At 42.4% G+C, this 26,000-nt stretch overlaps 1 protein-coding gene across 5 annotated transcripts in view; it reads right to left on the reverse strand.

Annotated features, from left to right (window-relative positions):
* oxr1a (oxidation resistance 1a) overlaps window positions 1-26,000 on the reverse strand; it is a 216,624-nt gene that overhangs the window by 58,402 nt on the left and 132,222 nt on the right. For 4 of the 5 annotated variants that reach the window (XM_065008776.1, XM_065008771.1, XM_065008781.1 and 1 more), the window contains one exon: window positions 4,406-4,491. In XM_065008776.1, the coding sequence (XP_064864848.1) occupies window positions 4,406-4,491 (86 nt within the window). Of the gene's footprint in view, window positions 1-4,405; window positions 4,492-19,683; window positions 19,703-26,000 lie in introns of those variants that run through there. The other variant, XM_065008782.1, reaches the window with a different exon arrangement.

The raw sequence follows: 26,000 nt of genomic DNA on the forward strand, positions 1-26,000 counted from the left end.
TTATGGATATATGCAAATACACAGTGTATTTCTGCAAATTAGGCACCTATAATTATTTTTATGTCAACAAATAATTTTTAAAAAGTACAATAAATTACCTGAATTCCCTCTAAAATCACGGAACTCCATTAATTTGTCCGTACCAGTAAAATGTTTTATGTGTTATAACTCAGTTAATATTTGATGGATTTTAACAATACAAAAACTTGGGCGTATCTTCATCCATTGCCCAACTGTTGCTTCTATTAGAATTGTTTTAAAAAGTTTTGATGACCGTTGCTACTTAAACATCTGAACCAGGGGCCGATGCATATGCTGATTCGTTACATCCCTTATAGGAACCATATGGGACAAATACCTTGGCCTAGAAGAAGCTAACAGAACATGGCATTGCCATGACTACTACATCTCCAATAAGCATGGTGCTATAGTAAGATAGTGGAGCTGCAGTACATGCGTTGACATTTGACTGCTGCTCCTCAGAGTTGTTATTGTGACAACTCCCTCTCTCACATACATACAGATGTGAAAAGCCTGAAACAGTGGGCCCATTCTGGTCCCCCACTACCACCACACCAGTGTGAATAATTGTATCAATAGGAGTGATTGTGAGGATCCAGTCCCCCCTCTGACTGACTCCATTTCTAGTAATCAATTCAACACACACACACACACACACACACACACACACAACCTTCTTGCATCGCGGCACAGTGCATACTACAGTCATTAGGAGTCCTTACCTCACACTGTGGTAAAATTCCACACAATTGGAACATGTGTTGAGTCATTAACTGCAGTATTAAGACACATTAAATGTCTCCTACCGTTGCTGTAGGGTCGTTCCACCTCAAAAATCACAAGAAAGAGGATTTCGAAACCCACCATCTCAGAATGTTCTGAAATCGTTTCTGTTTTTAGAAACAGATAAGATAGGCATTCCTGCAACATTATTTTGTTGAAATATAATTTGATCCATAATTTGATCCATGTCTTACTCATTGTTAGAATGTTTTGGGTCCAAATCGGATGTTATGTACTATATTATTTGAATATTATATGATTCCTATCATTTAAAATGGCCAATTTAGGTGCAATTCAATTCGCTTAATTCCTCCCAAATCAAATGATATTTGAACAAAATAATGTTTCAGTCTGTTCCATTCCATTCCCCTCTACTTCCTGGAGTTCAAACAAACACCAGTTTTAATTGGCTGAAGATCAGCCAATAGGTGTGCCCATCAGAATGAGAAGGCAAATATTGAGGTTTATTTTTTTGTCTAAAAACGAGCGATCACAATATTTGATAAAGTGACAAAGCCTTCCTTTTCTTTTCTGTAGGCACCAGGCAGAGGATTATAAACGTGTCTATCTGGTGAGAACAGATGGAAACAGTAGCTGTCCGTCCCCAGGCCCAGTGCAGCACAGCACAGCGTGGAAGAACAGTTTAAGATAAAGCCGCTTCTCAATCACTGGGAAAGTTTCCATGCATGTAGGGCTATCTCGTAGGATGGGTGCTGTGTGCGTGTGTGTCTCTGTGCGCGGCACACGTGTGTGTGTGTGTGTGTGTGTGTGTGTGTGTGTGTGTGTGTGTGTGTGGCGGATGGAGGCAGCCATGCCACACAACCTTAAACACTCTCTAAGGGCGGTGTTGCAGCATGTCATGACTGGAAAGTTCACGCAACCGTTGGCATGGTTCCCTCCATCATCACAATATTTTCTGGAATCCTTACCATGGGAGATAGAGAGAGAAAGAGTATAGACAGAGAGAGAACGAGGATGGAGAGAGAAACAGAGAGATAGAGAGAGAGAGAAAGAGAGAGAGAGAGAGACAGAAAGTGCTGTTTGAATGAATGCTTACGAGCCTGCTGCTGTCTACCACCGCTCAGTCAGACTGCTCTATCAAATCATAGACTTAGTTATAACATAATAACACAGAGAAATACGAGCCTTAGGTCATTAATATGGTCGAATCCAGAAACTATCATCTTGAAAACAAGACGTTTATTCTTTCAGTGAAATACGGAACCGTTCCGTATTTTATCTAACGGGTGGCATCCATAAGTCTAAATATTCCTGTTACATTACACAACCTTCAATGTTATATCACAATTACGTAAAATTCTGGCAAATTAGGTGGCCCAAACTGTTGCATATACACTGACTCTGCGTGCAATGAACGCAAGAGAAGTGACACAATTTCACCTGGTTAATATTGCCTGCTAACCTGGATTTCTTTTAGCTAAATATGCAGTTTTAAAAATATATACTTCTGTGTATTGATTTTAAGAAAGGCATTGAGGTTTATGGTTAGGTACACATTGGAGCAACGATACACACCGCATCGATTATATGCAACGCAGGACACGCTAGATAAACTAGTAATATCTTCAACCACGTGTAGTTAACTAGTGATTATGATTGAAGATAAGACTTAGTACTGCACACTAAGTTGATAAGATAAGTTGAATGCTAGCTAGCAACTTACCTTGACTTACTGCATTCGCGTAACAGGCAGGCTCCTCGTGGAGTGCAATGTAATCAGGTGGTTAGAGCATTGGACTAGTTAACTGTAAGTGTAACAGTATAACTTTAGACCGTCCCCTCGCCCATACCCGGGCGCGAACCAGGGACCCTCTGCACACATCAACAACAGTCACCCGCGAAACGTCGTTACCCATCGCTCCACAAAAGCCGTGGCCCTTGCAGAGCAAGGGGAATTACTACTTCAAGGTCTCAGAGCAAGTGACGTCACCGATTGAAACGCTATTTAGCGCACACCGCTAACTAAGCTAGCTGTTTCACATCCGTTACATAAGGTTGCAAGATTGAATCCCCCAAGCTGACGAGGTAAAAATCTGTTGTTCTGCCCCTGAACGAGGCAGTTAACCCACCGTTCCTAGGCCATCATTGAAAATAAGAATGTGTTCTTAACTGACTTGCCTAGTTAAATAAAGATTAAATAAAGGTGTTAAAAAAAAAAAATAATCGGCCAAATCGGCCAAAAAAATACCGATTTCCGATTGTTATGAAAACTTGAAATCGGCCCTAATTAATCGTCCATTCCGATTAATCGGTCGACCTCTATTTCACACCCCAGCATAAAATAACTGGCTTGTCCATCACCCTGTTGCCCATCACCCGTGTTCATCACCCTTTGGCACAGAGTGAATGAGAGGTGGGGGCAGGGGCTGTTCTGAATGACACCTGTATAAAACTTTCCAAGTGCAACAGAGATAACAGAAAGCATTGGGATCACGCACACAATCACTGCTGAATCAAAGTAGCAGGACAATTACTAAAAGAGAGAGGAAATATAGTGGGGAGAAAAATGTCTCCAGATGCTGAACCATGTCATCAAACAAGGTCCATCAGTTTCTTCCATCCCTCCCTCTCTCTCTCTCGCTCCCACCCCCCAACTCTCTCTCTCTCTCTCTCTCTCTCTCTCTCTCTCTCTCTCCCTCCCTCCCTCCCTCCCTCCCTCCCTCCCCCCCCCCTCCCTCCTCCCTCCCTCCCTCCCTCCCTCCCTCCCTCCCTCCCTCCCTCCCTCCCTCTCCTCTCCTCTCCTCTCCGGCCAGGCTGATCGAGCTCCACAGCATTCCGCTCCCCATGCAGTGTTACATGGGAGAGAAGAGAAGAAAGAGAGAAACCTGTCTGACTGAAGCTGGATTTGAGGGTCATTTCAAGAACACTACCAGCCAGAGCAGCAGCAGAGACAGACTCCATTTTCAGATCATCCGGTCTGTCTCTCTGTCTCACTCTCACACCAAACAGAGATGGCAAATGAATAGCAATGACAACACCAGGTGGATGGTCATTCGTAAACAGTGGTGGAATGCTCACTGCTAAGCACCACACAGAATGAACGATAACATATAGACTACACATTCTGACTGTGTCTCTCTCTCTCTTCTCTCTCTCTCTCGGTTCGTACATACGTACACAGCTACAGTCCTCTCTCCTCCTATACATCAGAATGCAGAATGGAGCAGGATTGATACAAGTCTAATCTATTAGAATACATCTCCATCATACGGTAGAAAGGCAATAGCTCTGGCTGGTCATATAAAGTCCCCCTTTATGTAAACAGACACTGAGCGTTGCACACGTGCAACTGTAAAATACTAAACGCTTCGTTCGTTCTCTCCCTCCCTCCACACACACACACACACACACACACACACACACACACACACACACACACACACACACACACACACACACACACACACTCTCTCATCTAACGATTTGAGCCAGCATGGCCAGGTTCCTTTTCATAACACAACACCACAACAGTAGCTCAGACTAAGGCAACAGCCAGTAGACACACAGAGCAGCACAACAGCAGCAGCAGGAGCAGTAAAAAGCATTAAAACACCCAGACAGAGTCTCTCTGTTTACTTACAGCATACTCAATGGTTCCTTTGGGTCTCTGGAACGACATGCGTCTGCTGCCATCCTTCTTCTCTTGACTCTTCTTCTGGCCGGTATCTGAAAGCAAGCGAGGCAAGGTACGCATTACGTTCATGTTCCTCTCTCTCCCCAGCTTGCCTTGTCACAAGCCACCGTTTCCCAGCCACACGGGTAGACAGCTCATTCGTCAACAGTGAGCGTGCGAGCCAGTCAGCCTGCGATGTGAGCGGAGTGGAGCCTCTTTCTCTCTCCCTCTCCTAGCTCGCTCTCCTCCTCTCTCGCTCTCCTCCTCTCTTTTGTTCTCTCTCTCTCTCTCTCTCTCTCTCTACCACACAGCACAATGACATGCGTTGATTCCAGTTCACCTTGCCTTCTGCTGCTGCCTCTCCTCTCACAGCAGACACACAGCACCTTGACCTCCATGAGGACCTTAGGAGGAGGAGCGGGGGATGGAGCTGGGAGGATTGGGAGGGAGATAGGAGAGAGAGGGGGCTGAAGGCAGGATCTCTGAACTTGGACAAGGGATGGAGCTGGGGGAGACAGGTGAGGGTCGTGACTCGGGTATTCTATGGGGTATAGGACTGGGGCTAGAGGGTATAGGGCTGGATCTGAGATCACAGGGATGGGGCTGGAAGAGAGCAGGGGCCGAGCGCTGGGGGTAGAAGGCTTACGGTACAGTACAGAGCACATCCTCTCTCTCAGTCGGCTAGGTTCCCCCCATTATGTTCAGTATGCAGGCTATGCAGCAGATCAGATCAGAAGCCTAACACGTCCTTTACTTCGTCTGTCTGTGTCACCGAGCAGCTCGGCTGAAAACATGAGTCATGCGCCATGCAGCCATTCTATTTGGCTCAGGACTCACTGCACTGAAGAGGGAGAATATCTCAGCATATGACAACTGTAATACAGAAGTACAATACTGAGGTATTACACTCTGTATTCACCATGATAGGCAATGTAGTAGGTTTAATGTTTGTAGTCTGTCAAACGCACCATAAAGCCTGCGATAGCTTCGGCGATCAGACGACGAACAGACGTGCATTGAAGCATACAGTATGGTGTCCCTGCTGTCTGGTTTGGTTTATTTGACACCCCACTACTACAGTTGTATAACAGCAGTGTATCTGACATGAAGCTCTGTTACATATTGTTTCAGGTCATAGACATAACACTAATGTGATACCGAAACACTGACGTGGCGGTATGAAGGCTAAGTCAAGACCAAGAATAAATACCACCTGATTCTAAAACCAATATGAGAAAGAAAGAGAGCAAGGAGAAAGAGAGAGAGAGGGGAGGGGGGAGGAGGAAGAGAGAGCTACAGAGAGAGCTACAGAGAGAGAGAGCCACAGAGAGAGAGCTACAGAGAGAGAGCCACAGAGAGAGCTACAGAGAGAGCCACGGAGAGCCACAGAGAGCCACAGAGAGAGAGCTACAGAGAGAGAGCCACAGACAGCCACAGAGAGAGAGCCACAGAGAGAGCCACAGAGAGAGCTACAGAGAGAGAGAGCCACAGAGAGCCACAGAGAGAGAGCTACAGAGAGAGAACCACAGAGAGAGAGCCACAGAGAGAGAGCCACAGAGAGAGAGCTACAGAGAGAGCTACAGAGAGAGAGAGCCACAGAGAGAGCTACAGAGAGAGCCACAGAGAGAGAGCTACAGAGAGAGCCACAGAGAGAGCCACAGAGAGAGCTACAGAGAGAGAGCCACAGAGAGAGAGCTACAGAGAGAGCCACAGAGAGAGAGCCACATAGAGAGAGCTAGAGAGAGAGCCACAGAGAGAGAGCCACAGAGAGAGAGAGCTACAAAGAGAGAGCCACAGAGAGAACTACAGAGAGAGAGCCACAGAGAGAGAGAATTACAGAGAGAGAGCCACAGAGAAAGAATTACAGAGAGAGAGCCACAGAGAGAGAGCTACAGCGAGAGCAGAAAGAGAGAGAGAGAGAGAGAGGTAGAGAGAGGTAGGGAGAGAGAGAGAGAGAGAGGTAGGGAGAGACTCAGAGCTACATTCACAGCAGCAGGGTGTTGCATAGTGAGGGAGAGAACGGTCTAATTTGAACATCAACATGGAGTGTGATGATGTGCCATCAGAAACATGGCTATTTCTTCACACTGGGAGCAGAGCAGAACCACAATGTTAAACAACAAAGATCATCAGATCTCAGTGGGTCTACACCACAGGAACACACGATAACCCCTTTTACCCCTTTACAGAGAACCTGTTCACTTCTAATAAACAGCCTGCTAGATAAACTCTGCTCTTTTCTGCTAGGGTAAGAAGAACATCCTGTACACAATGTTATCCAAATGTTATCAAGTAACAAAAATTGACATTTACAATGAATTTATCAAAATTAGATATATAGGAGACAATTGATTAAACACTGCCATCACAAATGAAGTTACTCAGTTAATCAAATGTTCTGTTTGTGTGACACGTTGTCGCACACTAAACAACAGCATTGAATTTGTTTTAATAGTGCAGTGCATACTGGGAATACAAGCGTTGTATTTTAGAATATGGTGCAAGATGGCAACTAAGTGAGATCAAAGTCACAAATAATGGGAGCAACTGTGCCTGGGGCCACAGCAAGTCTCGTTAAACGATTATCTCCGCACAAACAGTGGGTTGTGTAACACCAGATTTCACAGATGTGGGTCAAGGTCATGTTATCTCATTTCATTAGCATCTTTCTCTATCCAAAAGAAACAGAACTAAAGCAACAGTCTTATCACCACAGCTGATACACTGTTGCTCTTCATGTCATTAATGGGACTTGCGACAGCAAGCGAGTTGATATACTGAGGTATTCTAGTAGAGTTGATATACTGAGGTATTCTAGTAGAGTTGATACACTGAGGTATTCTAGTAGAGTTGATATACTGAGGTATTGTAGTAGGAGAGTTGATATACTGAGGTATTCTAGTAGGAGAGTTGATATACTGAGGTATTCTAGTAGGAGAGTTGACATACTGAGGTATTCTAGTAGGAGAGTTCATATACTGAGGTATTGTAGTAGGAGAGTTCATATACTGAGGTATTGTAGTAGGAGAGTTGATATACTGAGGTATTCTAGTAGGAGAGTTGACATACTGAGGTATTCTAGTAGGAGAGTTGATACACTGAGGTATTGTAGTAGGAGAGTTGATATACTGAGGTATTGTAGTAGGAGAGTTGATATACTGAGGTATTGTAGTAGGAGAGTTGATATACTGAGGTATTCTAGTAGGAGAGTTGATATACTGAGGTATTGTAGTAGGAGAGTTGATATACTGAGGTATTCTAGTAGGAGAGTTGATATACTGAGGTATTGTAGTAGGAGAGTTGATATACTGAGGTATTCTAGTAGGAGAGTTGATATACTGAGGTATTCTAGTAGGAGAGTTGATATACTGAGGTATTGTAGTAGGAGAGTTGATATACTGAGGTATTCTAGTAGGAGAGTTGACATACTGAGGTATTCTAGTAGGAGAGTTGATACACTGAGGTATTCTAGTAGGAGAGTTGATATACTGAGGTATTGTAGTAGGAGAGTTGATATACTGAGGTATTCTAGTAGGAGAGTTGATATACTGAGGTATTCTAGTAGGAGAGTTGATATACTGAGGTATTGTAGTCGGAGAGTTGATATACTGAGGTGTTCTAGTAGGAGAGTTGATATACTGAGGTATTGTAGTAGGAGAGTTGATATACTGAGGTATTCTAGTAGGAGAGTTGATACACTGAGGTATTCTAGTAGGAGAGTTGATACACTGAGGTATTCTAGTAGGAGAGTTGATATACTAAGGTATTGTAGTAGTAGAGTTGATATACTGAGGTATTGTAGTAGGAGAGTTGATATACTGAGGTATTCTAGTAGGAGAGTTGATATACTGAGGTATTCTAGTAGGATAGTTGATATACTGAGGTATTGTAGTAGGAGAGTTGATATACTGAGGTATTCTAGTAGGAGAGTTGATATACTGAGGTATTGTAGTAGGAGAGTTGATATACTGAGGTATTGTAGTAGGAGAGTTGATATACTGAGGTATTCTAGTAGGAGAGTTGACATACTGAGGTATTCTAGTAGGAGAGTTGATACACTGAGGTATTCTAGTAGGAGAGTTGATATACTGAGGTATTGTAGTCGGAGAGTTGATATACTGAGGTATTGTAGTAGGAGAGTTGATATACTGAGGTATTGTAGTAGGAGAGTTGATATACTGAGGTATTCTAGTAGAGTTCATATACTGAGGTATTCTAGTAGGAGAGTTGATATACTGAGGTATTCTAGTAGGAGAGTTCATATACTGAGGTATTGTAGTAGGAGAGTTGATATACTGAGGTATTCTAGTAGAGTTCATATACTGAGGTATTCTAGTAGGAGAGTTGATATACTGAGGTATTCTAGTAGGAGAGTTGATATACTGAGGTATTCTAGTAGGAGAGTTGATACACTGAGGTGTTCTAGTAGGAGAGTTGATATACTGAGGTATTCTAGTAGAGTTCATATACTGAGGTATTCTAGTAGGAGAGTTGATATACTGAGGTATTGTAGTAGACTTGATATACTGCGGTATTCTAGTAGGAGAGTTGATATACTGAGGTATTGTAGTAGGAGAGTTCATATACTGAGGTATTGTAGTAGGAGAGTTGATATACTGAGGTATTCTAGTAGAGTTCATATACTGAGGTATTCTAGTAGGAGAGTTGATATACTGAGGTATTCTAGTAGGAGAGTTGATATACTGAGGTATTCTAGTAGGAGAGTTGATACACTGAGGTGTTCTAGTAGGAGAGTTGATATACTGAGGTATTCTAATAGAGTTCATATACTGAGGTATTCTAGTAGGAGAGTTGATATACTGAGGTATTGTAGTAGAGTTGATATACTGAGGTATTCTAGTAGGAGAGTTGATATACTGAGGTATTCTAGTAGGAGAGTTGATATACTGAGGTATTGTAGTAGGAGAGTTGATATACTGAGGTATTGTAGTAGGAGAGTTGATATACTGAGGTATTGTAGTAGGAGAGTTGATATACTGAGGTATTGTAGTAGGAGAGTTGATATACTGAGGTATTGTAGTAGGAGAGTTGATATACTGAGGTATTGTAGTAGGAGAGTTGATATACTGAGGTATTGTAGTAGGAGAGTTCATATACTGAGGTGTTCTAGTAGTAGAGTTGATACACTGAGGTATTCTAGTAGGAGAGTTGATACACTGAGGTATTCTAGTAGGAGAGTTGATACACTGAGGTATTGTAGTAGGAGAGTTGATATACTGAGGTATTCTAGTAGGAGAGTTGATATACTGAGGTATTCTAGTAGGAGAGTTGATATACTGAGGTATTGTAGTAGGAGAGTTGATATACTGAGGTATTCTAGTAGGAGAGTTGATATACTGAGGTATTGTAGTAGGAGAGTTGATATACTGAGGTATTCTAGTAGGAGAGTTGACATACTGAGGTATTCTAGTAGGAGAGTTGATACACTGAGGTATTCTAGTAGGAGAGTTGATATACTGAGGTATTGTAGTAGGAGAGTTGATATACTGAGGTATTCTAGTAGGAGAGTTGATATACTGAGGTATTCTAGTAGGAGAGTTGATATACTGAGGTATTGTAGTCGGAGAGTTGATATACTGAGGTGTTCTAGTAGGAGAGTTGATATACTGAGGTATTGTAGTAGGAGAGTTGATATACTGAGGTATTCTAGTAGGAGAGTTGATACACTGAGGTATTCTAGTAGGAGAGTTGATACACTGAGGTATTCTAGTAGGAGAGTTGATATACTGAGGTATTCTAGTAGGAGAGTTCATATACTGAGGTATTGTAGTAGGAGAGTTGATATACTGAGGTATTCTAGTAGAGTTCATATACTGAGGTATTCTAGTAGGAGAGTTGATATACTGAGGTATTCTAGTAGGAGAGTTGATATACTGAGGTATTCTAGTAGGAGAGTTGATACACTGAGGTGTTCTAGTAGGAGAGTTGATATACTGAGGTATTCTAGTAGAGTTCATATACTGAGGTATTCTAGTAGGAGAGTTGATATACTGAGGTATTGTAGTAGACTTGATATACTGCGGTATTCTAGTAGGAGAGTTGATATACTGAGGTATTGTAGTAGGAGAGTTGATATACTGAGGTATTCTAGTAGGAGAGTTGATACACTGAGGTATTCTAGTAGGAGAGTTGATACACTGAGGTATTCTAGTAGGAGAGTTGATATACTAAGGTATTGTAGTAGTAGAGTTGATATACTGAGGTATTGTAGTAGGAGAGTTGATATACTGAGGTATTCTAGTAGGAGAGTTGATATACTGAGGTATTCTAGTAGGATAGTTGATATACTGAGGTATTGTAGTAGGAGAGTTGATATACTGAGGTATTCTAGTAGGAGAGTTGATATACTGAGGTATTGTAGTAGGAGAGTTGATATACTGAGGTATTGTAGTAGGAGAGTTGATATACTGAGGTATTCTAGTAGGAGAGTTGACATACTGAGGTATTCTAGTAGGAGAGTTGATACACTGAGGTATTCTAGTAGGAGAGTTGATATACTGAGGTATTGTAGTCGGAGAGTTGATATACTGAGGTATTGTAGTAGGAGAGTTGATATACTGAGGTATTGTAGTAGGAGAGTTGATATACTGAGGTATTCTAGTAGAGTTCATATACTGAGGTATTCTAGTAGGAGAGTTGATATACTGAGGTATTCTAGTAGGAGAGTTCATATACTGAGGTATTGTAGTAGGAGAGTTGATATACTGAGGTATTCTAGTAGAGTTCATATACTGAGGTATTCTAGTAGGAGAGTTGATATACTGAGGTATTCTAGTAGGAGAGTTGATATACTGAGGTATTCTAGTAGGAGAGTTGATACACTGAGGTGTTCTAGTAGGAGAGTTGATATACTGAGGTATTCTAGTAGAGTTCATATACTGAGGTATTCTAGTAGGAGAGTTGATATACTGAGGTATTGTAGTAGACTTGATATACTGCGGTATTCTAGTAGGAGAGTTGATATACTGAGGTATTGTAGTAGGAGAGTTCATATACTGAGGTATTGTAGTAGGAGAGTTGATATACTGAGGTATTCTAGTAGAGTTCATATACTGAGGTATTCTAGTAGGAGAGTTGATATACTGAGGTATTCTAGTAGGAGAGTTGATATACTGAGGTATTCTAGTAGGAGAGTTGATACACTGAGGTGTTCTAGTAGGAGAGTTTATATACTGAGGTATTCTAATAGAGTTCATATACTGAGGTATTCTAGTAGGAGAGTTGATATACTGAGGTATTGTAGTAGAGTTGATATACTGAGGTATTCTAGTAGGAGAGTTGATATACTGAGGTATTCTAGTAGGAGAGTTGATATACTGAGGTATTGTAGTAGGAGAGTTGATATACTGAGGTATTGTAGTAGGAGAGTTGATATACTGAGGTATTGTAGTAGGAGAGTTGATATACTGAGGTATTGTAGTAGGAGAGTTGATATACTGAGGTATTGTAGTAGGAGAGTTGATATACTGAGGTATTGTAGTAGGAGAGTTGATATACTGAGGTATTGTAGTAGGAGAGTTCATATACTGAGGTGTTCTAGTAGTAGAGTTGATACACTGAGGTATTCTAGTAGGAGAGTTGATACACTGAGGTATTCTAGTAGGAGAGTTGATACACTGAGGTATTGTAGTAGGAGAGTTGATATACTGAGGTATTCTAGTAGGAGAGTTGATATACTGAGGTATTCTAGTAGGAGAGTTGATATACTGAGGTATTGTAGTAGGAGAGTTGATATACTGAGGTATTCTAGTAGGAGAGTTGATATTCTGAGGTATTGTAGTAGGAGAGTTGATATACTGAGGTATTCTAGTAGGAGAGTTGACATACTGAGGTATTCTAGTAGGAGAGTTGATACACTGAGGTATTCTAGTAGGAGAGTTGATATACTGAGGTATTGTAGTAGGAGAGTTGATATACTGAGGTATTCTAGTAGGAGAGTTGATATACTGAGGTATTCTAGTAGGAGAGTTGATATACTGAGGTATTGTAGTCGGAGAGTTGATATACTGAGGTGTTCTAGTAGGAGAGTTGATATACTGAGGTATTGTAGTAGGAGAGTTGATATACTGAGGTATTCTAGTAGGAGAGTTGATACACTGAGGTATTCTAGTAGGAGAGTTGATACACTGAGGTATTCTAGTAGGAGAGTTGATATACTGAGGTATTCTAGTAGGAGAGTTCATATACTGAGGTATTGTAGTAGGAGAGTTGATATACTGAGGTATTCTAGTAGAGTTCATATACTGAGGTATTCTAGTAGGAGAGTTGATATACTGAGGTATTCTAGTAGGAGAGTTGATATACTGAGGTATTCTAGTAGGAGAGTTGATACACTGAGGTGTTCTAGTAGGAGAGTTGATATACTGAGGTATTCTAGTAGAGTTCATATACTGAGGTATTCTAGTAGGAGAGTTGATATACTGAGGTATTGTAGTAGACTTGATATACTGCGGTATTCTAGTAGGAGAGTTGATATACTGAGGTATTGTAGTAGGAGAGTTCATATACTGAGGTATTGTAGTAGGAGAGTTGATATACTGAGGTATTCTAGTAGAGTTCATATACTGAGGTATTCTAGTAGGAGAGTTGATATACTGAGGTATTCTAGTAGGAGAGTTGATATACTGAGGTATTCTAGTAGGAGAGTTGATACACTGAGGTGTTCTAGTAGGAGAGTTGATATACTGAGGTATTCTAATAGAGTTCATATACTGAGGTATTCTAGTAGGAGAGTTGATATACTGAGGTATTGTAGTAGAGTTGATATACTGAGGTATTGTAGTAGAGTTGATATACTGAGGTATTCTAGTAGGAGAGTTGATATACTGAGGTATTCTAGTAGGAGAGTTGATATACTGAGGTATTGTAGTAGGAGAGTTGATATACTGAGGTATTGTAGTAGGAGAGTTGATATACTGAGGTATTGTAGTAGGAGAGTTGATATACTGAGGTATTGTAGTAGGAGAGTTGATATACTGAGGTATTGTAGTAGGAGAGTTGATATACTGAGGTATTGTAGTAGGAGAGTTGATATACTGAGGTATTGTAGTAGGAGAGTTCATATACTGAGGTGTTCTAGTAGTAGAGTTGATACACTGAGGTATTCTAGTAGGAGAGTTGATACACTGAGGTATTCTAGTAGTAGAGTTGATACACTGAGGTATTCTAGTAGGAGAGTTGATACACTGAGGTATTGTAGTAGGAGAGTTGATATACTGAGGTATTCTAGTAGGAGAGTTGATATACTGAGGTATTCTAGTAGGAGAGTTGATATACTGAGGTATTGTAGTAGGAGAGTTGATATACTGAGGTATTCTAGTAGGAGAGTTGATATACTGAGGTATTGTAGTAGGAGAGTTGATATACTGAGGTATTCTAGTAGGAGAGTTGACATACTGAGGTATTCTAGTAGGAGAGTTGATACACTGAGGTATTCTAGTAGGAGAGTTGATATACTGAGGTATTGTAGTAGGAGAGTTGATATACTGAGGTATTCTAGTAGGAGAGTTGATATACTGAGGTATTCTAGTAGGAGAGTTGATATACTGAGGTATTGTAGTCGGAGAGTTGATATACTGAGGTGTTCTAGTAGGAGAGTTGATATACTGAGGTATTGTAGTAGGAGAGTTGATATACTGAGGTATTCTAGTAGGAGAGTTGATACACTGAGGTATTCTAGTAGGAGAGTTGATACACTGAGGTATTCTAGTAGGAGAGTTGATATACTGAGGTATTGTAGTAGTAGAGTTGATATACTGAGGTATTCTAGTAGGAGAGTTGATATACTGAGATATTCTAGTAGGAGAGTTGATATACTGAGGTATTGTAGTCGGAGAGTTGATATACTGAGGTATTGTAGTAGGAGAGTTGATATACTGAGGTATTGTAGTAGGAGAGTTGATATACTGAGGTATTCTAGTAGAGTTCATATACTGAGGTATTCTAGTAGGAGAGTTGATATACTGAGGTATTCTAGTAGGAGAGTTCATATACTGAGGTATTGTAGTAGGAGAGTTGATATACTGAGGTATTCTAGTAGATTTCATATACTGAGGTATTCTAGTAGGAGAGTTGATATACTGAGCTATTCTAGTAGGAGAGTTGATATACTGAGGTATTCTAGTAGGAGAGTTGATACACTGAGGTGTTCTAGTAGGAGAGTTGATATACTGAGGTATTCTAGTAGAGTTCATATACTGAGGTATTCTAGTAGGAGAGTTGATATACTGAGGTATTGTAGTAGGAGAGTTCATATACTGAGGTATTGTAGTAGGAGAGTTGATATACTGAGGTATTCTAGTAGAGTTCATATACTGAGGTATTCTAGTAGGAGAGTTGATATACTGAGGTATTCTAGTAGGAGAGTTGATATACTGAGGTATTCTAGTAGGAGAGTTGACATACTGAGGTATTCTAGTAGGAGAGTTCATATACTGAGGTATTGTAGTAGGAGAGTTCATATACTGAGGTATTGTAGTAGGAGAGTTGATATACTGAGGTATTCTAGTAGGACAGTTGACATACTGAGGTATTCTAGTAGGAGAGTTGATACACTGAGGTATTGTAGTAGGAGAGTTGATATACTGAGGTATTGTAGTAGGAGAGTTGATATACTGAGGTATTGTAGTAGGAGAGTTGATATACTGAGGTATTCTAGTAGGAGAGTTGATATACTGAGGTATTGTAGTAGGAGAGTTGATATACTGAGGTATTCTAGTAGGACAGTTGACATACTGAGGTATTCTAGTAGGAGAGTTGATACACTGAGGTATTGTAGTAGGAGAGTTGATACACTGAGGTATTCTAGTAGGAGAGTTGATATACTGAGGTATTGTAGTAGTAGAGTTGATATACTGAGGTATTCTAGTAGGAGAGTTGATATACTGAGGTATTCTAGTAGGAGAGTTGATATACTGAGGTATTGTAGTCGGAGAGTTGATATACTGAGGTATTGTAGTAGGAGAGTTGATATACTGAGGTATTGTAGTAGGAGAGTTGATATACTGAGGTATTCTAGTAGAGTTCATATACTGAGGTATTCTAGTAGGAGAGTTCATATACTGAGGTATTCTAGTAGGAGAGTTGATATACTGAGGTATTCTAGTAGGAGAGTTGATACACTGAGGTGTTCTAGTAGGAGAGTTGATATACTGAGGTATTCTAGTAGAGTTCATATACTGAGGTATTCTAGTAGGAGAGTTGATATACTGAGGTATTGTAGTAGACTTGATATACTGCGGTATTCTAGTAGGAGAGTTGATATACTGAGGTATTGTAGTAGGAGAGTTCATATACTGAGGTATTGTAGTAGGAGAGTTGATATACTGAGGTATTCTAGTAGAGTTCATATACTGAGGTATTCTAGTAGGAGAGTTGATATACTGAGGTATTCTAGTAGGAGAGTTGATATACTGAGGTATTCTAGTAGGAGAGTTGATACACTGAGGTGTTCTAGTAGGAGAGTTGATATACTGAGGTATTCTAATAGAGTTGATATACTGAGGTATTGTAGTAGAGTTGATATACTGAGGTATTCTAGTAGGAGAGTTGATATACTGAGGTATTCTAGTAGGAGAGTTGATATACTGAGGTATTGTAGTAGGAGAGTTGATATACTGAGGTATTGTAGTAGGAGAGTTGATATACTGAGGTATTGTAGTAGGAGAGTTGATATACTGAGGTATTGTAGTAGGAGAGTTGATATACTGAGGTATTGTAGTAGGAGAGTTGATATACTGAGGTATTGTAGTAGGAGAGTTGATATACTGAGGTATTGTAGTAGGAGAGTTCATATACTGAGGTGTTCTAGTAGTAGAGTTGATACACTGAGGTATTCTAGTAGGAGAGTTGATACACTGAGGTATTCTAGTAGTAGAGTTGATACACTGAGGTATTCTAGTAGGAGAGTTGATACACTGAGGTATTGTAGTAGGAGAGTTGATATACTGAGGTATTCTAGTAGAGTTCATATACTGAGGTATTCTAGTAGGAGAGTTGATATACTGAGGTATTCTAGTAGGAGAGTTGATATACTGAGGTATTCTAGTAGGAGAGTTGATACACTGAGGTGTTCTAGTAGGAGAGTTGATATACTGAGGTATTCTAGTAGAGTTCATATACTGAGGTATTCTAGTAGGAGAGTTGATATACTGAGGTATTGTAGTAGACTTGATATACTGCGGTATTCTAGTAGGAGAGTTGATATACTGAGGTATTGTAGTAGGAGAGTTCATATACTGAGGTATTGTAGTAGGAGAGTTGATATACTGAGGTATTCTAGTAGAGTTCATATACTGAGGTATTCTAGTAGGAGAGTTGATATACTGAGGTATTCTAGTAGGAGAGTTGATATACTGAGGTATTCTAGTAGGAGAGTTGATACACTGAGGTGTTCTAGTAGGAGAGTTGATATACTGAGGTATTCTAATAGAGTTCATATACTGAGGTATTCTAGTAGGAGAGTTGATATACTGAGGTATTGTAGTAGAGTTGATATACTGAGGTATTCTAGTAGGAGAGTTGATATACTGAGGTATTGTAGTAGGAGAGTTGATATACTGAGGTATTGTAGTAGGAGAGTTGATATACTGAGGTATTGTAGTAGGAGAGTTGATATACTGAGGTATTGTAGTAGGAGAGTTGATATACTGAGGTATTGTAGTAGGAGAGTTCATATACTGAGGTGTTCTAGTAGTAGAGTTGATACACTGAGGTATTCTAGTAGGAGAGTTGATACACTGAGGTATTCTAGTAGTAGAGTTGATACACTGAGGTATTCTAGTAGGAGAGTTGATACACTGAGGTATTGTAGTAGGAGAGTTGATATACTGAGGTATTCTAGTAGGAGAGTTGATATACTGAGGTATTGTAGTAGGAGAGTTGATATACTGAGGTATTCTAGTAGGAGAGTTGATACACTGAGGTATTCTAGTAGGAGAGTTGATACACTGAGGTATTCTAGTAGGAGAGTTGATATACTGAGGTATTGTAGTAGTAGAGTTGATATACTGAGGTATTCTAGTAGGAGAGTTGATATACTGAGGTATTCTAGTAGGAGAGTTGATATACTGAGGTATTGTAGTCGGAGAGTTGATATACTGAGGTATTGTAGTAGGAGAGTTGATATACTGAGGTATTGTAGTAGGAGAGTTGATATACTGAGGTATTCTAGTAGAGTTCATATACTGAGGTATTCTAGTAGGAGAGTTGATATACTGAGGTATTCTAGTAGGAGAGTTCATATACTGAGGTATTGTAGTAGGAGAGTTGATATACTGAGGTATTCTAGTAGAGTTCATATACTGAGGTATTCTAGTAGGAGAGTTGATATACTGAGGTATTCTAGTAGGAGAGTTGATATACTGAGGTATTCTAGTAGGAGAGTTGATACACTGAGGTGTTCTAGTAGGAGAGTTGATATACTGAGGTATTCTAGTAGAGTTCATATACTGAGGTATTCTAGTAGGAGAGTTGATATACTGAGGTATTGTAGTAGACTTGATATACTGCGGTATTCTAGTAGGAGAGTTGATATACTGAGGTATTGTAGTAGGAGAGTTCATATACTGAGGTATTGTAGTAGGAGAGTTGATATACTGAGGTATTGTAGTAGGAGAGTTGATATACTGAGGTATTCTAGTAGAGTTCATATACTGAGGTATTCTAGTAGGAGAGTTGATATACTGAGGTATTCTAGTAGGAGAGTTCATATACTGAGGTATTGTAGTAGGAGAGTTCATATACTGAGGTATTCTAGTAGGAGAGTTGATATACTGAGGTATTGTAGGAGAGTTGATATACTGAGGTATTGTAGTAGGAGAGTTGATATACTGAGGTATTGTAGTAGGAGAGTTGATATACTGAGGTATTGTAGTAGGAGAGTTGATATACTGAGGTATTGTAGTAGGAGAGTTGATATACTGAGGTATTCTAGTAGGAGAGTTGATACACTGAGGTGTTCTAGTAGGAGAGTTGATATACTGAGGTATTCTAATAGAGTTCATATACTGAGGTATTCTAGTAGGAGAGTTCATATACTGAGGTATTGTAGTAGGAGAGTTGATATACTGAGGTATTCTAGTAGAGTTCATATACTGAGGTATTCTAGTAGGAGAGTTGATATACTGAGGTATTCTAGTAGGAGAGTTGATATACTGAGGTATTCTAGTAGGAGAGTTGATACACTGAGGTGTTCTAGTAGGAGAGTTGATATACTGAGGTATTCTAGTAGAGTTCATATACTGAGGTATTCTAGTAGGAGAGTTGATATACTGAGGTATTGTAGTAGACTTAATATACTGCGGTATTCTAGTAGGAGAGTTGATATACTGAGGTATTGTAGTAGGAGAGTTCATATACTGAGGTATTGTAGTAGGAGAGTTGATATACTGAGGTATTCTAGTAGAGTTCATATACTGAGGTATTCTAGTAGGAGAGTTGATATACTGAGGTATTCTAGTAGGAGAGTTGATATACTGAGGTATTCCAGTAGGAGAGTTGATACACTGAGGTGTTCTAGTAGGAGAGTTGATATACTGAGGTATTCTAATAGAGTTCATATACTGAGGTATTCTAGTAGTAGAGTTGATACACTGAGGTATTCTAGTAGGAGAGTTGATACACTGAGGTATTGTAGTAGTAGAGTTGATATACTGAGGTATTCTAGTAGGAGAGTTGATATACTGAGGTATTCTAGTAGGAGAGTTGATATACTGAGGTATTGTAGTAGGAGAGTTGATATACTGAGGTATTGTAGTAGGAGAGTTGATATACTGAGGTATTGTAGTAGGATAGTTGATATACTGAGGTATTGTAGTAGGAGAGTTGATATACTGAGGTATTGTAGTAGGAGAGTTCATATACTGAGGTATTCTAGTAGGAGAGTATATACAAGTGTAGTAGTGTGAGTGGAGTTATTTATGATGAAATGCGTGATCTAACTGCCCCACAAATCAAATCACATTTTGGTCACATACACATATTTAGCAGATGTAGTGAAATGCTTGTGTTACTAGCTCCAACAGTGTGGTAGTATCTAACAATTCACAAAGTGACTAGTTCCATTATTAAAGTGACCAGTGGTTCCATGTCTATGTACCTCTAATTGGCAGGGTTGAGGAACCAGGTGGTATCCGGCTAGTGATGGCTATTTAACAGACTGATGGCCTTGAGATAGAAGCTGTTTTTCAGTCTCTCTGTCCCAGCTTTGATGCGCCTGTACTGACCTCTCTTTCTTGATGATAGCGGGTGAACAGGCAGCGGCTCGCGTGGTTGAAGTCCTTGATGATCTTTTCGGCCTTCCTATGACATTGGGTGCTGTAGGTGTAGTGGAGGGCAGGCAGTGTGTCCCCGGTGATGCATTGGGCAGACCGCACCACCCTCTAGAGAGCCCTGCGTTTTTTATTTATTTAATTTTACCTTTATTTAACTAGTCAGTTAAGAACAAATTCTTATTTTCAATGACGGCCTAGGAACAGTGGGTTAACTGCCTGTTCAGGGGCAGAATGACAGATTTGTACCTTGTCAGCTCGGGGGTTTGAACTTGCAACCTTCCGGTTACTAGTCCAACGCTCTAACCACTAGGTTACCCTGCCGCCCCATTGCGGGCGGTGCAGTTGCCATACCAGGCGGTGATACAGCCCAAAAGGATGCTCTCAATTGTGCATCTGTAAAAGTTTGTGAGGGTTTTAGGGGCCAAGCCACATTTCTTCTTCACCACACTGTCTGTGTGGATGGTCCATTTCAGAGCTTTTCACCTTCTCCAAATGTGATCCCGTCTATGTGGATGTGGGCGTGCTCCCTCAGTTCCTTGGTGTTGTTGTTATTTTCCTGGCACCACTCCGCCCTGGCCCTCACCTCCTCCCTGTAGGCCGTCTCATCATTGTTGGTAATCAGGCCTTCTTCTGTTGTATCCAAAGTAATAAGGTTGATAGTGTCGTCAATCAAAGTAATCAGACCAATTATTTTACAAAATGTTACTTTGACTATATTTAACTGCTTTGCTTAAGTAAAAACAATTTAAACCACTCCCACTACTACAAAAATACTATTAAGTCCCATAATCTTTCTTAATGGAAAATTATAATCTAGTTCAACAACATTATCTTTGGCATTTGAAATAAAAACACAACATTGGTGCTGAACAGTGTGAGTCCAGTCTTGTGACTGACTGAAGGCTGTTTATTTAGAAAACAATGGAGGATGGAGAGGTGAAGTGAGGGGGTGGAGAGGAGAGGAGAGGTGAGGAGAAGGGGTGGAGACGAGAGATGAGGTGAGGGGGTGGAGAGGTGAAGTGAGGGGGTGGAGAGGAGAGGTGAGGAGAGGGGTGGAGACGAGAGATGAGGTGAGGGGGTGGAGAGGTGAAGTGAGGGGGTGGAGAGGAGAGGTGAGGAGAGGGGAGGTGGGGAAGAGGAGAGATGAGATGAGGGGGTGGAGAGGAGAGGGGGTGGAGAAGGGAGGGGGGTGGAGAGGAGAGTTGAGGTGAGGGGTGGAGAGGTGAAGTGAGAGGGTGGAAAGGAGAGGTGAGGAGAGGGGAGGCGGTGGAGAGGAGAGATGAGATGAGGGGGTGGAGAAGGGAGGGGGTGGAGAGGAGAGTTGAGGTGGTGTAGAGAGATGAGGTGAGGGAGTGGAGAGGAGAGGTGAGGGGGTGGAGAGGAGAGGTGGGGTGAGAGGGTGGAGAGGTGGGGTGAAGGGTAGAGAGGAGGTGAGAGGGTGGAGAGGTGGGGTGAGGGGTGGAAAGGAGAGATGAGGTGAGGGGGTGGAGAGGAGAGATGAGGGTATGGAGAGGAGAGATGGAGAGGTGGGGTGGAGAGATGGGGTGAGGGTTAGAGAGGAGAGGTGAGGAGAGATGAGATGGTGGAGTCGGGGGGTGGAGAGAATAGGTGAGGTGAGAGGGTGGAGAGGGGAGGGAGGGGTCCTACTTACAGTATACTGTCATTCATGTTATTTAGCTAGATAAGTCATGTAGCTGCTCAGGACAGGGTGTTGAGCAGACTGGTAACACTAAGTTCTCTTCAGTTCTTATACCTGGGGGGCATTGGACTAGTAACTGAAAGGTTGCAAGATTGAATCCCCGAGCTGACAAGGTAAAAATCTGTCGTTCTGCCCCCTGAACAAGGCAGATAACCCACTGTTCATAGGCCGTCATTGAAAATAAGAATTTGTTCTTAGCTGACTTGCCTAGTTAAATAAACATAAAATAAATAAATACCTGTGTAACATTGTATTTACACCAGTCACAACTAAATATTTTTAAAGAGTTAAAGCAAGTTTCACAATGATTCGTCATGGAAAATTACAATCTTGTTCAACAACATTATCTTTGGCATTTGAAATAAAAACACAACACTGGTGCTGAACAGTGTGAGTCCAGTCTTGTGACTGACTGAAAGGAAGGCTGTATATTTAGAAAACAAAGATGTAACTCATGCCAAGAGGTAGTCCAATAGGCACAACGAGAACTGCAGCAGCAGAGAACGCCTGCATGATGGTGACTGTGACTGGTTTCTATCACTAGCCTGAAGGATACCTCAGGGAAGTTACTTCCCTGTGAGATAGCCAGCCAGGCATGCATGGGGCCACGTGAGTTCAACTTGGTGAGAATGATTTAAGGTCAAGATGACCTTTGCGAGTAAAATAATGTGTTTGTTGACAGGGATGTGTGGGGCAGAGAGGGTAGGCTGTGTAGGCAGGGTAAGCAGGGCAGGCAGGGTTAGCAGGGTAGGCAGAGTAAGCAGGGTAAACAGGGTAGACAGGGTAAACAGGGTAAACAGGGTAAGTAAGGTAGGCAGGGTAAACAGGGTAGGCAGGGTAAACAGGGTAAGCAGGGTAGGCAGGGTAAGCAGGGTAGGCAGGGTAAACAGGGTAAGCAGGGTAAACAGGGTAAGCAGGGTAGACAGGGTTAACAGGGTAAGCAGTGTAAACAGGGTAGGCAAGGTAAGTAAGGTAGGCAGGGTAAGCAGGGTAAGCAGGGTAACCAGGGTAGGCAGGGTAAACAGGGTAAACAGGGTAAGCAGTGTAAACAGGGTAAGCAGTGTAAACAGGGTAAACATTGTAAGCATTGTAAACAGGGTAAGCGGTGTAAACAGGGTAAGCAGTGTAAACAGGGTAAGCAGGGTAGGCAGGGTAAACAGGATAAGCAGTGTAAACAGGGTAAGCAGTGTAAACAGGGTAAGCAGTGTAAACAGGGTAAACAGGGTAAGCAGTGTAAACAGGGTAAGCAGTGTAAACAGGGTAAGCAGTGTAAACAGGGTAAACAGGGTAAGCAGTGTAAACAGGGTAAGCAGTGTAAACAGGGTAAGCGGTGTAAACAGGGTAAGCGGTGTAAACAGGGTAAGCAGGGTAAACAGGGTAGGCAGGGTAAACAGGGTAGGCAGGGTAAACAGGGTAGGCAGAGTGGGCAGGGTAAGCAGGGTAGGCAGGGTAAGCAGGGTAAACAGGATAAGCAGGGTAGGCAGGGTAAACAGGGTAGGCAGGGTAAACAGGATAAACAGGGTAAGCAGGGTAGGCAGGGTAAACAGGGTAGGCAGGGTAAACAGGGTAGGCAGGGTAAACAGGGTAGGCAGAGTGGGCAGGGTAAGCAGGGTAAACAGGATAAGCAGGGTAAGCAGGGTAGGCAGGGTAAACAGGGTAGGCAGGGTAAACAGGATAAACAGGGTAAGCAGGGTAGGCAGGGTAAGCAGGATAAACAGGGTAGGCAGGGTAAACAGGGTAAGCAGGGTAAGCAGGGTAAGCAGGATAAACAGGGTAGGCAGGGTAAACAGGGTAAGCAGGGTAGGCAGGGTAAGCAGGATAAACAGGGTAAGCAGGGTAGGCAGGGTAAGCAGGGTAAGCAGGATAAACAGGGTAAACAGGGTAAACAGGGTAAGCAGGGTAGGCAGGGTAAGCAGGATAAACAGGGTAGGCAGGGTAAACAGGATAAACAGGGTAGGCAGGGTAAGCAGTGGAGCTGGGGATGTGAACAGCTCTTCTCTCCTACTCTGTGATTAGTGTTGTACAGCCCTGCAAGTTCATACCACACACACAGAGGAATAGCAATGAAAAACAACTGGTGACCAACGTCCCTGTTCCTTAAGAATGTTGCAGGCCAGTAGATTGGAATTGAGGCAGTGTTGCAGTGCAAATGGCTGTATCTGGACTGACTCCAAAGGGAAGTCCAAAGAAAGAAATACCCCCCCCCCCTCCTGTGCATTAACACATGCTTTGTAGGGGAACAGCTCAGGGGGAGAATTGTTTTGTAATGTCCCGTTCATTCCCCCTGCTAGCCTACACCAATACATAGCCAAGTAATTTCCTCTCAGCACCCTGGTTTAGAGGTGGATGTAAAGTTATTTATATCAGCCCCTCACTCCTGTTAACAGCAGAGGAGGCAAGAGCTCTGTCTGGGGAAATGAGGAGGTACTCTACTCTACACTACTTTATAATGTAGCTGGTCTGTCTGGCCAAGGGGTTGAGGGGGGTGGAGAGGAGAGTTGAGAGGTGAGGGGGTGGAGAGCAGGGGTGAGGAGTAGAGAGTAGAGGTGAGGGGGTGGAGAGGAGAGGTGAGGGGTGGAGAGGTGAGGGAGTGGAGAGGAGGGGTGAGGGGATGGAGAGGAGAGTTGAGAGGTGAGGGGTGGAGAGCAGGGGTGAGGAGTAGAGAGTAGAGGTGAGGGGTGGAGAGGAGAGGTTGAGTTGAGGGGTGGAGAGCAGGGGTGAGGAGTAGAGAGTAGAGGTGAGGGGGTGGAGAGGCGAGGGGGTGGAGAGGAGTGATGAGGGGTGGAGGTGAGGGAGTGGAGAGGAGGGGTGAGGTGAGGGGGTGGAGAGCAGGGGTGAGGGGGTAGCTAGGAGGGGTGGAGAGGTGAAGTGAGGGGGTGGAAAGGAGAGTGGAGTGGTGGAGAGGAGAGGTGAGGGGTGGAGAGGTGAGGGGTGGAGAGGTGAGGAGAGGGGGTGGAGGGGTTGGAGAGAAGAGGTGAGGTGAGGGGTGGAGAGAAGAGGGGTTGGAGAGGAGAGTTGAGGGGTGGGAAGGAGAGGTGAGGGGGTGGAGAGGGGATGGAGGGGTGGAGAGGAGAGGTTAGGAGAGGTGAGGGGTGGAGAGGTGAGGAGAGGGGTGGGAAGGAGAGGTGAGGGGTGGATAGGGGAGGAGAGGGGTGGGAAGGAGAGGTGAGGGGTGGAGAGGGAGAAGGTGGAGAGGGGAGGGGGTGGAGGGGGGGGGGTCCTACTTACAGTATACTGTCATTCATGTTATTTAGCTAGATAAGTCATGTAGCTGCTCAGGACAGGGTGTTGAGGGGTGGAGGGCAGACTGGTAACACTAAGTTCTCTTCAGTTCTTATACCTGTGTAGTAACACTGTAATGACACCAGTCACAACATGTTGATACATAGTACCTTACAACAACAACCTCCTCAGACAGGTTCTGTATGACAGGCCCATAAAAACACACAAGGAGGCAAACATTTGACTTATTCCATATATAGTATATATAAGGTGAGAAACGGCCTTGACTTCCCTGACTCTAATGTGGCAATAACAGCACGGCAGCCATTGTAATGAATATGCATTGGCTTAGTGAGCTGTCAAACTACACACAGGAAGCACACAGCGACAGTCTGTCTGTCTCTGTCTCTCTCTCTCGTCAGTCCCATGCATACAGCACCATCACCACCTCCCAGTACAACAAACGTTGCTGGAGCAGCACTTAGTGTTGTGTCAGGAAAGGGAGGAGAGGGGGAGCAGAGCAGTCATGTGTTTTAAGCAGAACACCCTCTCCTTCCCTGCGTCCTGCCTCTGCCCCGTCATTAACACTGGCTCCAGGTCAATAAATCAAACCCTGATGCTGTCACAGGCTCAGTGAGTGTCACCTCATCCAGACTGCCTCATTAGCACGCACTCCAGGGCGACTAATCACACCATGATCTCTCCATCGGCTCCAGGGTTATTGCCTTGTGTGCAATGTTCAGTTGGTAAAGTTATTATTTATTTATTGGTTTAACATAAACGGTATGTTTTTCTGTCTCCTGAATACAGTAGCTAGACTATATATACAGTTGAAGTCGGAAGTTTACATAACCTTAGGTTGGAGTCATTAAAACTCGTTTCTCAACCACTCCACACATTTCTTGTTAACAAACTATTGTTTTGGCAAGTCGGTTGGGACATCTACTGTGTGCATGACACAATTAATTTTTCCAACAATTGTTTACAGACTGTATCACAATTCCAGTGGGTCAGGAGTTTACATACACTAAGTTGACTGTGCCTTTAAACAGCTTGGAAAATTCCAGAAAATTATGTCATGGCTTTAGAAGCTTCTGATAGGCTAATTGAAATCATTTGAGTCAATTGGAGGTGTACCTGTGGATGTATTTCAAGGCCTACCTTCAATCTCAGTGCCTCTTTGCTTGACATCATGGGAAAATAAAAAGAAATCAGCCAAGACCTCAGAAAAAAATTATAGACCTCCACAAGTGGTTCATCCTTGGGAGCAATTTCCAAATGCCTGAAGGTACCGCGTTCATCTGTACAAACAATAGTACGCAAGTATAAACACCACAGGACCACGCAT

The sequence above is a fragment of the Oncorhynchus nerka genome, linkage group LG3 (assembly GCF_034236695.1).
Source record: "Oncorhynchus nerka isolate Pitt River linkage group LG3, Oner_Uvic_2.0, whole genome shotgun sequence".
In the NCBI taxonomy this organism is placed as follows: Eukaryota; Metazoa; Chordata; class Actinopteri; order Salmoniformes; family Salmonidae; genus Oncorhynchus; species Oncorhynchus nerka.